The 13,956-nt window shown below is 36.4% G+C and overlaps 1 protein-coding gene across 13 annotated transcripts in view; it reads right to left on the bottom strand.

The window, feature by feature from the left end:
* The window catches only part of LOC136027597 (zinc finger protein 239-like), a 132,306-nt gene that overhangs the window by 102,399 nt on the left and 15,951 nt on the right, over positions 1–13,956 (bottom strand). For 11 of the 13 annotated variants that reach the window (XM_065704992.1, XM_065704989.1, XM_065705001.1 and 8 more), the window contains 2 exons: positions 11,133–11,299; positions 5,875–6,042 (listed from right to left, as the gene is read on the bottom strand). In XM_065704992.1, coding sequence (XP_065561064.1) covers positions 5,875–6,042; positions 11,133–11,205 — 241 coding nt within the window. In that variant the 5' untranslated portion in view covers positions 11,206–11,299. Of the gene's footprint in view, positions 1–5,874; positions 6,043–11,132; positions 11,300–13,956 lie in introns of those variants that run through there. The other 2 variants (XM_065704999.1, XM_065705000.1) reach the window with 1 other exon arrangement.

The following is a 13,956-nucleotide window of genomic DNA, read 5'->3' as shown; positions in this document are numbered from 1 at the left end:
AAAAGAAGGTAAATGATTATGTGTTTATTTTTTTTTATCTAGCTGGTATAGATGGGTATCTGAATTGTGATGACTCATATGGTGATTTTATTTCACTTTGTTGTTGTTGACGTTTTGAAAAAAAACCCAAGGTCAAAATGACATTCTGAATGTTTACAGGTCTACTGATTTGTTTCCATTCCATCCAGTTTCTGCGAAGTTAAAGGTACCAAGGATGTCCATGAGCATATGGTCCTTACTACGTAACTGATGATTAAATTCAAAAAAACTTGAATTGATATCCAGCACTGCATTCTACACACATTTTCTCATCCTCTTCCAGGTTCCATTAGGTTTGTTGCTGCTCTATTGTGTCCTGGTCTAGCAGTCTCTACTTCCAATAACTATATTCCTGTGATGCAGATTATATTCGGTTTCTTTCCAGATGCAATCAGTCTCAGTTTTTCAAATTTATTCAAAAGTCAGCCATCATTTGTACACATTATAAAATTATATGTTTTGCATCCTTGTCGTTTTCCAGATATGTCTTTTCCCACGCCTACATGTGTTTTGTTCGCCCGTTGCTCGAGTACGCGTGCCCCCAGTGTGGGATCCACCTACTATCGGCACGGCGTACCTATTACGCGACATACGAGTCCGTCCAGAGAAGAGCAACAAGGAGTATACTCCAAAACCACGACATACCCTATGATCAAGCCCTTGTGAAATTGAATTTATTTTCACTTTAAGTCCGACTTGAACACCTGATTCTGCAATTAGGAAAATCCGTCCTAGCCAATACAAGCCACTACTACAGGAACCAGCTCCTCCAAATAGTCGAACTCGGTTCTCTCTCTCTCTATCAGAATCTTACAATGCCTAGAACGAAAAGATGGGGTTTTCCCCAAAACCTGATGAAAAGAACCTGCTCGGTGCTTTTTTTTTTATTTGTTTGGGTTGGGGCATGCAGATGGCACTACTCTTGATCCCCCTGTGCCCCCCCCCTTCCGAAGTCTTCGTTGTAGTTGTGTCCCTGTCGTCATTTATATTCCCTGTGTCCCGGTCGTCATTTGTGTCCCGGTGTTTTTTTTCTTTTTTTAGCTTTTTTCGTGCCATATTAGTTACGCACCATTGTAGTTGTGTCCCTGTGTCCCACCTGTGAATACAGATAGATATATATATATGTTTGTAAAACTTGCGAATATACAACATTCTTCGCTGTCCCATTGTCTGTGCATATAAATAGATTGTCAGGTTTACCGACTCTTGAACATGCAACATAAAATTGTCCATGGGAAAAACAATCCGTATTCAGATCTATACCTCATTATTATCATGATTGCCCTTGAGCTTTGTTGATGGTGATTGCTAATCAAACAATCCCTGTGTCCCGGTTGTCATTTATATATCCCCCCTGTGCCCCCCGGCGTCCCCGTTGTAGTTATATCCCTGTGTCCCGGTCGTCCTTTATATTCCCTGTGTCCCGGTCGTTATTTGTGTCCCGGTGTCCCAGTCTGTAATTTCTCTTTGAGTGTCCCGGTCATCATTTGTGTCCCGGTTTGTAATTTCGTCAGTCGACAAACAATTTCATGACGGCATAATGCTCAATCCTTATAATAACGTTAGTCGACAAACATGGCGTCAGTCGACACACAAACATGACGTCAGTCAACGGACAAACACCTTATTTTTATCTATCTACCTATATATATATATATATATATATATATATATATATATATATACTAGCTAAATAAACTAAAAAAGAAAAAAAAGAAAAAAGGAAAAAAATAAAGGAGAAAAACAAAACTAAAAAACGAATGTATATACAGACCGGGACACCGGGATACAAATGACGACCGGGACACAGGGAATATAAATGACGACCGGGACACAGGGACACAACTACAACGGGGACGCCGGGGGGCACAGGGGGATATAAATGACGACCGGGACACAAGGAATATAAATGACGCCTGGGACACTCAAAGAGAAATCACAGACTGGGACACCGGGACACAGGGAATATAAATGACGACCGGGACACAGGGACAAAACTACAAAGGGGACGCCGGGGGGCACAGGGGGATATATAAATGACGATGGCGACACAGGGAATGGTCGATTAGCAATCACCATCAACAAAGATCAAGGGCAATCATTAGAATCATGAGGTATAGATCTGAATATGGATTGTTTTCCCATGGACCATTATATGTTGCATGTTCAAGAGTCGGCAAACCTGAAAATCTATTTATATGCACAGACAATGGGACAGCAAAGAATGTTGTATATTCGCAAGTTTTACGTAGTTAAAAAAAAAACGTAATGTCGTATATATATATATATATATATATATATATATATATATATATATATATACATATATACATATATATATATATATATATATATATATATATATATATATATATATATATATCTATATTCACCGGTGGGACACAGGGACACAACTACAATGGCGCGTAACTAATATGGCGCGTAACGACTTACGCACGCAGGGGGGCTTGGGGGGGGGGCGCGAAGCACCCCCACCAACTAGGTGTTGGGGTGGCGCGAAGCGCCACCCCAACAGCTAGTATATATATATATATATATATATATATATATATATATATATATATATATATATATATATATATATATATATATATGAAGCGCCCCCACATACTAGCTGTTGGGGTGGCGCGGGGGGCGCGAAGCACCCCCACCAACTAGGTGTTGGGGTGGCGCTTCGCGCCACCCCAACAGCTAGTATATATATATATATATATATATATATATATATATATATATATATATATATATATATATATATATATATGAAGCGCCCCCACCAACTAGGTGTTGGGGTGGCACGAAGCGCCACCCCAACAGCTAGTATATTTATAGATAGATATACGATGACGTCAGTTGTAACTGGGGCTCGTTCTTTACTCTATAGCCCTATAGGCTCGAAAAAACTAAGAGCTTTAATTTTTAGCCAAAAAAGGATGAAATCTTCCAAACCCTCATTCATTCTGATGTAACACAAGAATCTTATTTTCTTTATTTTTTCTTTTAGTTGATTCATTTTAAAGCTTCCTTTAATTTTTTTTATTCCACGGTGAACCCTTATTTCATTGTAATACATCATGTACTCCCTTTATTGTGTACACGAGTGTGTGCATAGTAGCCAGTCCCAAGCTTGGAAAAAGGAAGAGGGTTGGGCTGAGGGTTTGCAACCCGTACCTGGACTCAGTAGGACCACCTCTGGGGAAAACTAGCTACAACTGAAAAATAATAATAGCCTCGGACACTTCAACCTCCTTGACGATAACCCCTGCATACCCCTGGACTCGATTTCCGACTGCAAAAGAAACCACCAAAATAGGATTTGATCCTCACCACCAGTTCTGCTCTCACAAATGAAGCCCACAAAGATGAAAAAGACAAAATTCTATGAAATATTACAGACGATTATCAAAGATGTTCCCAGACATGATATTCTCTGGGTTGTGGATGACCTCAATGCCAAAATTGAAGCAGACCGTCTGTATAGCCCAGAAGCCATGGGTCCACATGGTATAGGAGTAATCAGATAGAAAACAGAGTGCTCCTTGAAGACTAAGGGCTGAGCAACAACCTGATCGTAGATGGCACACTGTTTGAGGATAAGACAATCCACAAATACTCTTGGGTATCCCCAGATGGTCGGACAAAAACCAAATTGACCACTTTCTAATTTCAAAAAGTTGGAGAAGCAGCTTATTTGACGTACGTGGTTTTCGCGGAGGTGACGTTAATTGAGACCGTATATTGATGATGGCTGAAATACAAATTGCGCTGAAAGCTCAAAAGAAGAAAGTGACCAGTACCTATAGGCAGTTTAACACCAACAAACCGAAAAATTGAGACGTAGAAAAAGATTTCTGTATTCCTCTGAAAAACAGATTTGAGGCCTCGAATCTAACAGATGAAACTAACAAAGATGTTGTCGAAGATATATGGTTGATAATCAAGAATACCTACCTTGATATCGCCCCGGCAAGTCTTGGATATAAGAAAAGGAAGAAGGAGGAATGGATATCGGACGAAACATGGAAATTCACTGAACGGCCCAAGGAAACGAAGAGAGATATCCTAAATTCGAGATACCTCGAATTTAGAGAGATATTCTACGAAGGGAAACGCAGAAATCCTTCTAGGGAAACGAAGAGAGATATCCTAAATCAGAGATATCTAAATAAGCCATTTTAAAGAGACGAAATTGGTTTTGCCAAAGAAAAGTCTTGTTTTCTGCCATTGTGTGGCAGTAATCTAGGATTTTGGCCATTCAGGACCAAGTTACTACCGACTAAAACTTCTGAAAAATTGGGGAAGGATTACCGTCTAGCCTTAGGCAGTTAGCCGAAAAGGACAATTTTCCTTTTCGGATAAATTTATCCTTTAAGGATGATAGATCAGCTAATTAGGCGAAAGATGTGGCAACATCGAAGTAGAGTTGCTGGTTTAGATTCTTTAACAGGCTAAAAGCACGCATAAATTTTTTTTTTGAAGATTGGGATAAAGCTTTTACATCAGTTAATGGGTTTGATTTCAGTCCCAATTTAGTTTTCGAATTGACTAGAATGTCTTGTTTTCTTTCCAATATTTTAAATTAATAATATGTGCTCAGGGGCATAGTCGCTACTAGCCAAAATGTTTTGGGGGAGGACAAAGAGATTTTACCGACTTTCTGGTCATTTTTACCGACTGTTTTTGTCAAGATTAGCATAATCTTTGTTTAGAATACAATGCTTAAAATCACGACACGAGTCGGTAAAACCGCTGCATTTACAGACCAAAATTCAGGTTTCGGTAAATGTCATGTCACTATTTTAATAATGTTTATCTAACCAAATGGAAAATCGTGGCACCATCTGTAAAATCACGGCAGGAGTTGATAAAACTGCTGCATTTTCTGACCAAGCTAGAAACTTCCGTAGATGATATGTCAGTATTTTCGTGGTCTTTATTGAATTGAGCAAAGAATTTTAGCGGCATTGGAAAAATCATGGCGCGAAATACCATGATTTTACCGACTTCTTCTTTTCACCGAGACCAAAAAACTGGAGGGGGGCATCTTCCCCCCCCCCAAAGGTGACGGCCCAACTCAGGGGTTTTTTCTGTGTCCTTAAGTACCTGCGAAATGGGCATTTGGGAACTTCTCAATTTGACTGATTTATTTTACATGAAAAAGAATGGTGATTGAGGTTAGCTTTGTTTATTACACAGAAAATGAAACCATACTGATGACATCCGGGTGGGAAAGGGGGATAAGTTTGGTGGCCTTAATTTAGGTAGTGGGTTCAGTCGTAATCTATCTATAACCCTTAAAGTTACAGGCTCCACTTGTTCCATTTGGCTTTTCACTCCTTGCTCTGCTAACTTGTCTGCTTTTTTGTTTCCTTCAATACCAAGAACAATAGGTATATATTGAATTTATTAACACAGCAAAATATCCCAAGACTTTTGAGGTTTTCTTTGGTTTGGTGTAGGTCTATGTCCAGTGTCAGCTCAGATCATAAAAGCCCAATCTTCTTCTTCTTCTAAAAAAAACTCGTTTTCTGCTTACTTTAAAACTATACTCTTTCATCGTCAAATCACGAAAATAATAAATGTATTTGCAAATCAATTTTGAATGAAACACTAACACAATATTTCAAATGTTTATATAAAAATAAATTATAATAAACCTCTTTCAAGTTAAAATTTGGATAAAAAAAAGAGAAGTTTTCCATATTGAGAGAACTGTACCAACGTCCTAGGTTTTAGTCAGCTTACCCTAATTTTTCAAATATACACAGTATTCAATGTATTTGATTCTGCAAAAACCTAAAGCTTAAGGTTTACCTTCATTGTCAGAACATGCGACTAAGGATTCCCCAGTGTCCAATTCAAGTTTACTTGGTCCTGAAATGCCCAAAAAATTAGCCAAAGGATCATCTTCGCATTTAGGGGACAACAAGATTGGAACATCAAAGAACTCCTCATCATTACATGCTAAAGCATCTTCCACTTCTAGAACAAAAAATAAATATATAAAACACGTAAAACATACAAAAGGGATATAAATCACATTAAACAGTCATGGTTAAACAAATCCCATAGCTGATATTAATTTAAAAAACGTTTTCCAAAAAATGAGATTTTCAAAAAAAAAGTATTTAGCCAAAAATGAGCGGAAATAAAGTCAAATAATCTTCCAAGCGTAAAACTACCACAAACCACTATCAAATAATCAATGAAACTCAAAATGAACAGAAATTACAATATATAGTCTAGTCAAAATTAACATGAGTAGATATGATTACTCATGCCAAGACAAGACACTTAATTTGCGCTTTACTGAAAAAAAAGCAAAAAAAAACGCATATAGTCAGTTTAATTGACATATACTGATGTTTATTCCTTAAAGTTTTGATAATTTTTTATATATATAAAAAAGATTTCAAATAAAGCGTCATTAGTTACAGTAACTGTGGTGTTAGTATTAAAAGTATATTGAACCACGGCAGTCACCCGGGTACCCAAAATAATCCGTAGGCAATTTCTCTGGAAAATATCTAGCAAATCTGCTTTCTGGAGCGCCCATGCTTCAGAGCCGTGCTTGACAACTGTCATCACTGCAGCTTCCAATATTCTAACCTTGGTTTGCACACCTATCTTCCTTCCAAACTTTTTTTAAGCGTGAAAAACACCCTAAGTCTTGGCTTTTCTACTTTTAACATCTCCACTGCTCCCACCATCTTTACGAATAATACTACCAAGGTAAGTGAAGTTGTCTACCTGATCAATCATTTCGTTGCCAAACGTTACCTTTTCATTTTCACTTATTCCTAGCCTTAGTGACTTAGTCTTCTTTACATTTATTTTCAACCTATTCTATCACCCTGAACTCACAAAACCTGTTAAAGTTCCTTCATATTGCTTACACTTTCACCTAGTATGCTTAAATCGTGAGCATAATCTAAGTCCAGAAGAGTTTTTCCTCTTCATATGATTCCTTGGTCTCCTATTGCCTTTCATGTGCTTCCTAAGGAAAAAACCATCAAAATAATCCATACAAAGAGCAATAAAACATAACCCTGCTTAACTCCTGATTTAATTCGAAACCAGCAGCTGACTTCATTCCCTACCTTAACCCCAGCAACGTTATCCTAGTAAATACCACTAATGAAATTAATGTATTTGTCTGGTATACCATACAAGGATGGTATACCAGATGTACCATAGAAGCAAATAATTTTTTTTTTGGTTAATCCAACATCCCTCACAACAAGCTCTGTTATTTTCAACTTCCCTCACCATACTGTTCCTAATATATTGCTGTTACACCCTTTTGACAACCTGCATACAGACGATGTGTTGTGATTATGTTCATCTTCGTTGAAAATAGTATTAGCAGTAGTATGCGCATATTGCCTTTTGGTGAGACAATCTTCCTCTTTAAGCATTCTCTGGAAGTTCCAACTTAATAACCAAATCAATTTTTGAGATAAGCTATTTTGACAATATGCATGCACATAGCATCTTTTGAATTAATTCGTATTTCCCCTCAATACTGTAAAGGGAGCAGTCTGGTAGTAGTAGTGGTGGTAGTTGTAGTAGCATTGGTAGCATGCAAATAGTGTCTTTTTGATCATACCCCTATCATTTCCTAAATTTTCCAAATTAATGTACTCAGTTATTCCTGTGTTACACACTTTTGAATGTCCTTATACACATAACATGCTTGGATTTAGATCAAAATTTTGATTGGATATATTTTGGGGAATAGGCTTGGGGGGGGGTCTGATTGTCCTCCATTCATTTTTGACTCTTACAAAGGGCACTATAACTTCCAACTTCCAATCAAACGAGCTCCATCCAACTCAAAACATACAACCAACAATTCTAAAAAAAAAATTATATGCCCCGTGGCATAGCTTACAACCTTTGTCCATTGTCTCTGGGGAACTGTATCCGATCTAAAGACATTATTATATGATTTTTGGACTATAAGTAACATAAATGGCTATCTGACAATTTCAATTGAAAGCATTTCGGGAAAAAAGGATGTCAGGGAGGAGGGGGGCTAGTTGCTGTCCATAATGTTCGACTCTTAGAAGGGAACCAGAACTATATGTTTCCAATCAAATGAGCCTTTTCTTAAGTTCAAACGACCACCCCTTTTATAAAAACCTTATATTCCCCAGGGACATAACTTGTAATCCTTGCCTCCAGACTCTGGAGGACTCTGTCAACCCCAAAGGCCTTATTACATGATCTTCGGTCTATTTCTGAACAAATGACTATCCCAAAATTTCTATCAGATATATTTTCAGAAAATACGCCGAGGGGGAGGGGTTAGCTGCTGTCGGATCACTTTGACTCATAAAAATGGCACTAGACCATCTGATTTCAAATGCAATGAGCCCATTCCCGATTTTTTACCACCACCCTTTCCATATAAACCTTATATGCTCTGAGGGGCATAACTTAAAACCCTTGCGCTGGCATCATCTTTGAGGTTGTCATCCTCAAAGACAAAATTCCCAGACCCTTCAAATACGCTGAACAAAATGGCTATCACAAAGTTTTGATTAGATGTGTTTTGGGAATTGATGAGCGTGTGGGGGGGGGCTTGTTGCCCTCAAATCACTTTTGAATAATAAAAAGGGCACTAGTCCTTTCAATTTCCAATCGACTGAGTCTCTTTCAATGTTTCTAAGACAACAGATAGTCATCTCAAAATTCCTATCAGATGCGTTTCGGGAAAGTACGATGTTTGGGAGGGGGTGGTATGCACTCTCTGGTCACCATGAATCTTAAAATGTCTACTAGAACTTCTTATTAGCAATCCAGTGAGCCCCCTCCAAAGTTTATACGATCACCCTTTCTATATAAACTTATATGGGCCCAGGTCATAGCTTACAACCCTTGCCCTGAAGGCTGTGTGTGTGAGGGGGGGGGGAATGTCACCCTCAAAGAAATAATTTCTGGGTCTTTCAATTATGTTGAACAAAATGGCTATCTCAAAGTTTTTATTGGATGTGTTTGGGGAGTGGTGGGCGTGGGAGGGGGGTTAGTTGCCCTCCAAGCACATTCAACTATTAAAAAGGACACAAGCCCTTTCAATTCCCAATCGAATGAGCCCTTTTCGAAGTTTCTACAATAATAAATGGCCACAATAACAAATTTCTATCAGATGCATTTTCGGAAAATACGAGGTGTGAGAGGGGGTATCCACCCTACGATCACTCTGAATCAGACAAAGGGCACTAGAAATTCTGACTATCAGCCCAATGAGCCCCTTCCAAAGTTTATACGATCACCTTTTCTATATAAACGGTATATGACCCCAGGGCCTAACTTACAACCTCTGCCCTGAGGACTGCGTGGCATTGTCATCCTCAAAGAAATGACTGCAAGGCCTTTCAATTACATTGAACAAAATGGCTATCTTAAAATTTTTATTGGATGTGTTTGGGGAACGGTGGACGTGGGAGGAGGGTTAGTTGCCCTCCAATCACTTTCAACTATTAAAAAGAGCACTGACTCTTTTATTTTCCAATCGTATGAGCCCTTTTCAAAATTCCTACAACTCCTTTGATACGAAGTTCCCTGGTCTAAGAAAAACCAAACAAAATCCCCCAAAAAGATACGCCGTCCCACATTGCGCTGCCTAAGATAATATAATAGCCTAGTCACGAGAATTAACAATAACTCTTAAAAGCAGAGAAATGAGAGAATCGATAATTAGCCTAACTATCTTTGGCAGGGCAAATAGACAAGACCATTTCTCAGGATTTTAGGTTGAACAAAGGGGGGGGGGGGTCGAAAATTCTTCCAAAGGATATGAAGTTTAAATGAAAACAATGTCACTACATGCCTGAATGTTCCTTATTTTGTGGAAACTATATTTTTTTCTGTGTGTCATTCAGATACCCTATTTTCTAGTATATTTTCAGAAAATTTTTTGAAAAACAGTTAAATCAAACAGTTCCCGGTAGCAATCTTTAAGCATAGACTGATTAGAGACAAAAACAGGAGCTGGTTCCTGAGATAAATACTACGACAACCCCACAGCAATCTGCACTTTGGTGGTAATTTTCGTTTGTATCATTTCTTAGTCCAAAATTCTTCTGACCAAGGAATAGATGCCTACCCAAAAAAAAAGCTTATAAATCAATTTTCTACATTACAAAACAACCACTTTTATCCCCCTGAACTCTTAAGATTTAGACTCTGGCTTTATAAAACAGAGGAGAAAAAAGAGAAGAGTATTTAATAAAGAAAAGTAGATTTCCTTTTATTGTTATCAAAGGTTTTATTGGATAGCTTATCATTTTTAATAAGAGAAGCGTTAGAAAAGGTGATAGGCTAACCCTTTTTTAACCTCTTAAAGGTTAGAACAAGGTGTCTTTTTAATTGGATGTTTTTTTAGAAACACTTTGTAAAACAGGAGAAAAAAGATAAAAAGTACTTAATAGAGCGAAGCAGTTTTCTTTTTATTGTTACTTATTCGATATCTGATCTTTTTTTAAAAAGAGAAGTCTCAAGAAAGCTGAAAACCTCTTAACGGTTAGATATAAATGTATATGATTTTTTAATGAGGTATACTTTACAAAATAGAGGAGAAAAAAGAGAGAAGAATTTACCAAAAGCAATTTCCCTTTATTATTACCAAAAATTTTATTGAATAGCTTATCATTTTTTATAAGTGAAGTCTCAGAAAAGGTGATGAGGCAACCCCTTGTTAACCTTTTCAGGGTTAGATTCAAGTATATATGCAATTGCACTTATTTATCATTTTTTTTTTTTTTATGAGGTGCAAAGAAAGGAGAAAAAAGAAAAAGGTTTTACAAAAAAAGCTGTTTCCCTTCCATTGTTATCAAAATGTTATTGTATAGCTTATCATTTCATAATAAGAGGTCTCAGTTCACCTTTTGTTAACCTCTAAAGGGTTAGATTCAAGTGTAAATTTAATTGCCTATTTTTGGACTTATTTTTCGGTTTCTTTTTTTAAGAAGCATTTCATAAAATAGAGGAGAGAAGGGGGAAAATATATACTAAAACACAGCAACAATCTTTCTTTAGGCTACAGAAATTTTCTTCAGACAACTTACCACATTTAATAAGAGCAGACTCAGAAACAGTGGTGACTTCAGCCACACCTGCAGTTTGAGGCAATTCCATCATAAAATCTTATTCTTCCTTATTCTTATTCTTCCCGTGAAACATATATTACTATCAGACTCCAGTTTTACGTAGGACAGTGGAATCAAAAAAGTACCTGAAAATACACAAACTATAATGGCTTGTTTCAAGCACTATATGGCCAACTTTGTCTTAAAACAGTCTAAAGGATTTAACTTCTTCTGCAGTCATAAGCACTAGAAATGTGAATAATTTTTTAAGAACAGGGTGCTAAAATTCAAACTGGTTTTTTTATCTAACATCTCTTAAAGCTGCTGCGCCTGCTTCACTAATGAAACACTTAAAAATAGAATATTTTTCCTATTTTGTTTCTAAGTGGGGAGATTGTAAGGGCTATGAAAAAAATTCCACACTAGAATTGCAGAAAAAGTTTTTAAAAACTTAAAGAAGTAACACTTGCCCAATCAAATCCAAAACAGCAAGCTGTTTTGCAGTTTTGCTTCAACTCTACTTTTACTTGAAATGTTTGCAAAATTACTGCAATTTATAGTTTCAAAGCTTAAAACACTAGTGTTATATAATACTAAAGAAACAATTTATTGCACAGCTAATAATAACAAGTACTCTGTAAATAATTTAAAGATGTAGTGTATGGCTTATCCTGAGTGTAGAGAAAATGATTTATGCACCTGCTCAATATATTGTCTCTTTATTTACTCTTGCAAGCAAAAAAAAAAAATTGTCACTATCGAAAATATATATCATTTGTAAATATTAATTTATATATATATATATATATATATATATATATATATATATATATATATATATATATATATATATATATATATACTTTAGTACTAATTTTTAATATTAATACATAAAATATATAAATACAATTTGTTAAAAAATAATGAACATCTTCTTTTCAACTAGTAATGGCTAATTTGCCACTTTCTGGGAAACATACTCTACAGTAAGTTAAATTATAATAATAATAAATAATAATAAAACGATTTTATTTCCAAACGTCTTACACAGTCATGCCAATCAGCAGCAGTTCATCAAACAGTTCGTGGTAACGAACTATAGTAAGGAGCGACACGGCTCAATAGTAACCAAAACTCTAAAAAATTGAATTTTGATATCAATAGCTACATCAAAAGAATCGCATTTTAATGCTGATTTTAAATATATAAGTTTCATCAAGTTTAGTCTTACCCATCAAAAGTTACGAGCCTGAGAAAATTTGCCTTATTTAGGAAAATAGGGGGAAACACCCCCTAAAAGTCGTAGGATCTTAACGAAAATGACACCATCAGATTCAGCGTATCAGAGAACCCTACTGTAGAAGTTTCAAGCTCCTATCTACAAAAATGTGGAATTTTGTATTTTTTGCCAGAAGACAAATCACGGGTGCGTGTTTATTTGTTTGTTTGTTTTTTTTTGTTTTTTTTTCCCCAGGGGTCATTGTATCGACCAAGTGGTCCTAGAATGTCGCAAGAGGGCTCATTCTAACGGAAATGAAAAGTTCTAGTGCCCTTTTTAAGTGACCGAAAAAATTGGAGGCCATCTAGGCCCCCTCCCAGGCTCATTTTTTCCCCAAAGTCAACGGATCAAAATTTTGAGATAGCCATTTTGTTCAGCATAGTCGAAAACCATAAAACTATGTCTTTGGGGATGACTTACTCCCCACAATCCCTGGGGGAGGGGCTGCAAGTTACAAACTTTGACCAGTGTTTACATATAGTAATGGTTATTGGGAAGTGTGCAGACGTTTTCAGGGGGATTTTATTTTGTTTGGGGGTGGGGATGAGGAGAGGGGGCTATGTTGGAGGATCTTTCCTTGGAGGAATCTGTCATGGGGGAAGGAAAATTCAATGATAAGGGCGCAGGATTCTCTAGCATTATTATAAAAAACAATGAAAAATAAACATGAAAACGTTTTTTCAAATGAAAGGAAGAAGTAGCAATGAAACTTAAAACGAACAGCGATTATTACGCATATGAAGGGTTCTAAAAATACTTTAGCATAAAGAGCGAGGTATTTAGGAGGAGATAAATACCTTGCTCTTTATACTAAAGTATTTTTAGTAATTTCAACTATTTATTCTACGGCATTTCTGATTCAGGGGTCATTCTTAAAGAATTGGGACAAAACTTAGGATTTATTGTAAAGAGCAAGGTATTAACGAGGGTACAAACCCCCTCGTATACATAATAAAAATATAAGGTTATGAAAGTTTGTTACATAAGTTAATTCTTAAGTTACGTATATTTTTTACTAATAAAAACGTTTGTTAAAAATTAAAAGTTCTAGGTGCCTTTTTAAGTAACCGAAAAATTAGAAGGCAACTAGGCCTCCTTCTCCACCCCTTATTTCTCAATATCGTCTGATCAAAACTAAAAGAAAGCCATTTAGCCAAAAAAAGAATTAATATACAAATTTCATTCTAATAATTTAAGTGCGGAGAGCCAAAACCAAACATGCATTAGTTCAAAAACGTTCAGAAATTAAATAAAAAAAAATAATTTTTTTAGCTGAAAGTAAGGAGCGACATTAAAACTTAAAACGAACAGAAATTAATCCGTATATGAAACGAGTTGTCCCCTCCGCAATCCCTCGCTCTTTACGCTAAAGTTTGACTCTTTGCCACAATTCTACTTTTTAAAACAATTAAAAGCTTTAGCGGAAAGAGCGAGGGATTGCGGAGGGGACAACTCATTTCATATACGGATTAATTTCTGTTCGTTTTAAGTTTTAATGTCGCTCCTTACTTTCAGCTAAAAATT

Source organism: Artemia franciscana, chromosome 5, assembly GCF_032884065.1.
Source record: "Artemia franciscana chromosome 5, ASM3288406v1, whole genome shotgun sequence".
NCBI lineage: Eukaryota > Metazoa > Arthropoda > Branchiopoda > Anostraca > Artemiidae > Artemia > Artemia franciscana.
The sequence above is the reverse complement of the archived record's forward strand: the minus strand, read 5'-3'. Positions and strand labels throughout refer to the sequence as shown.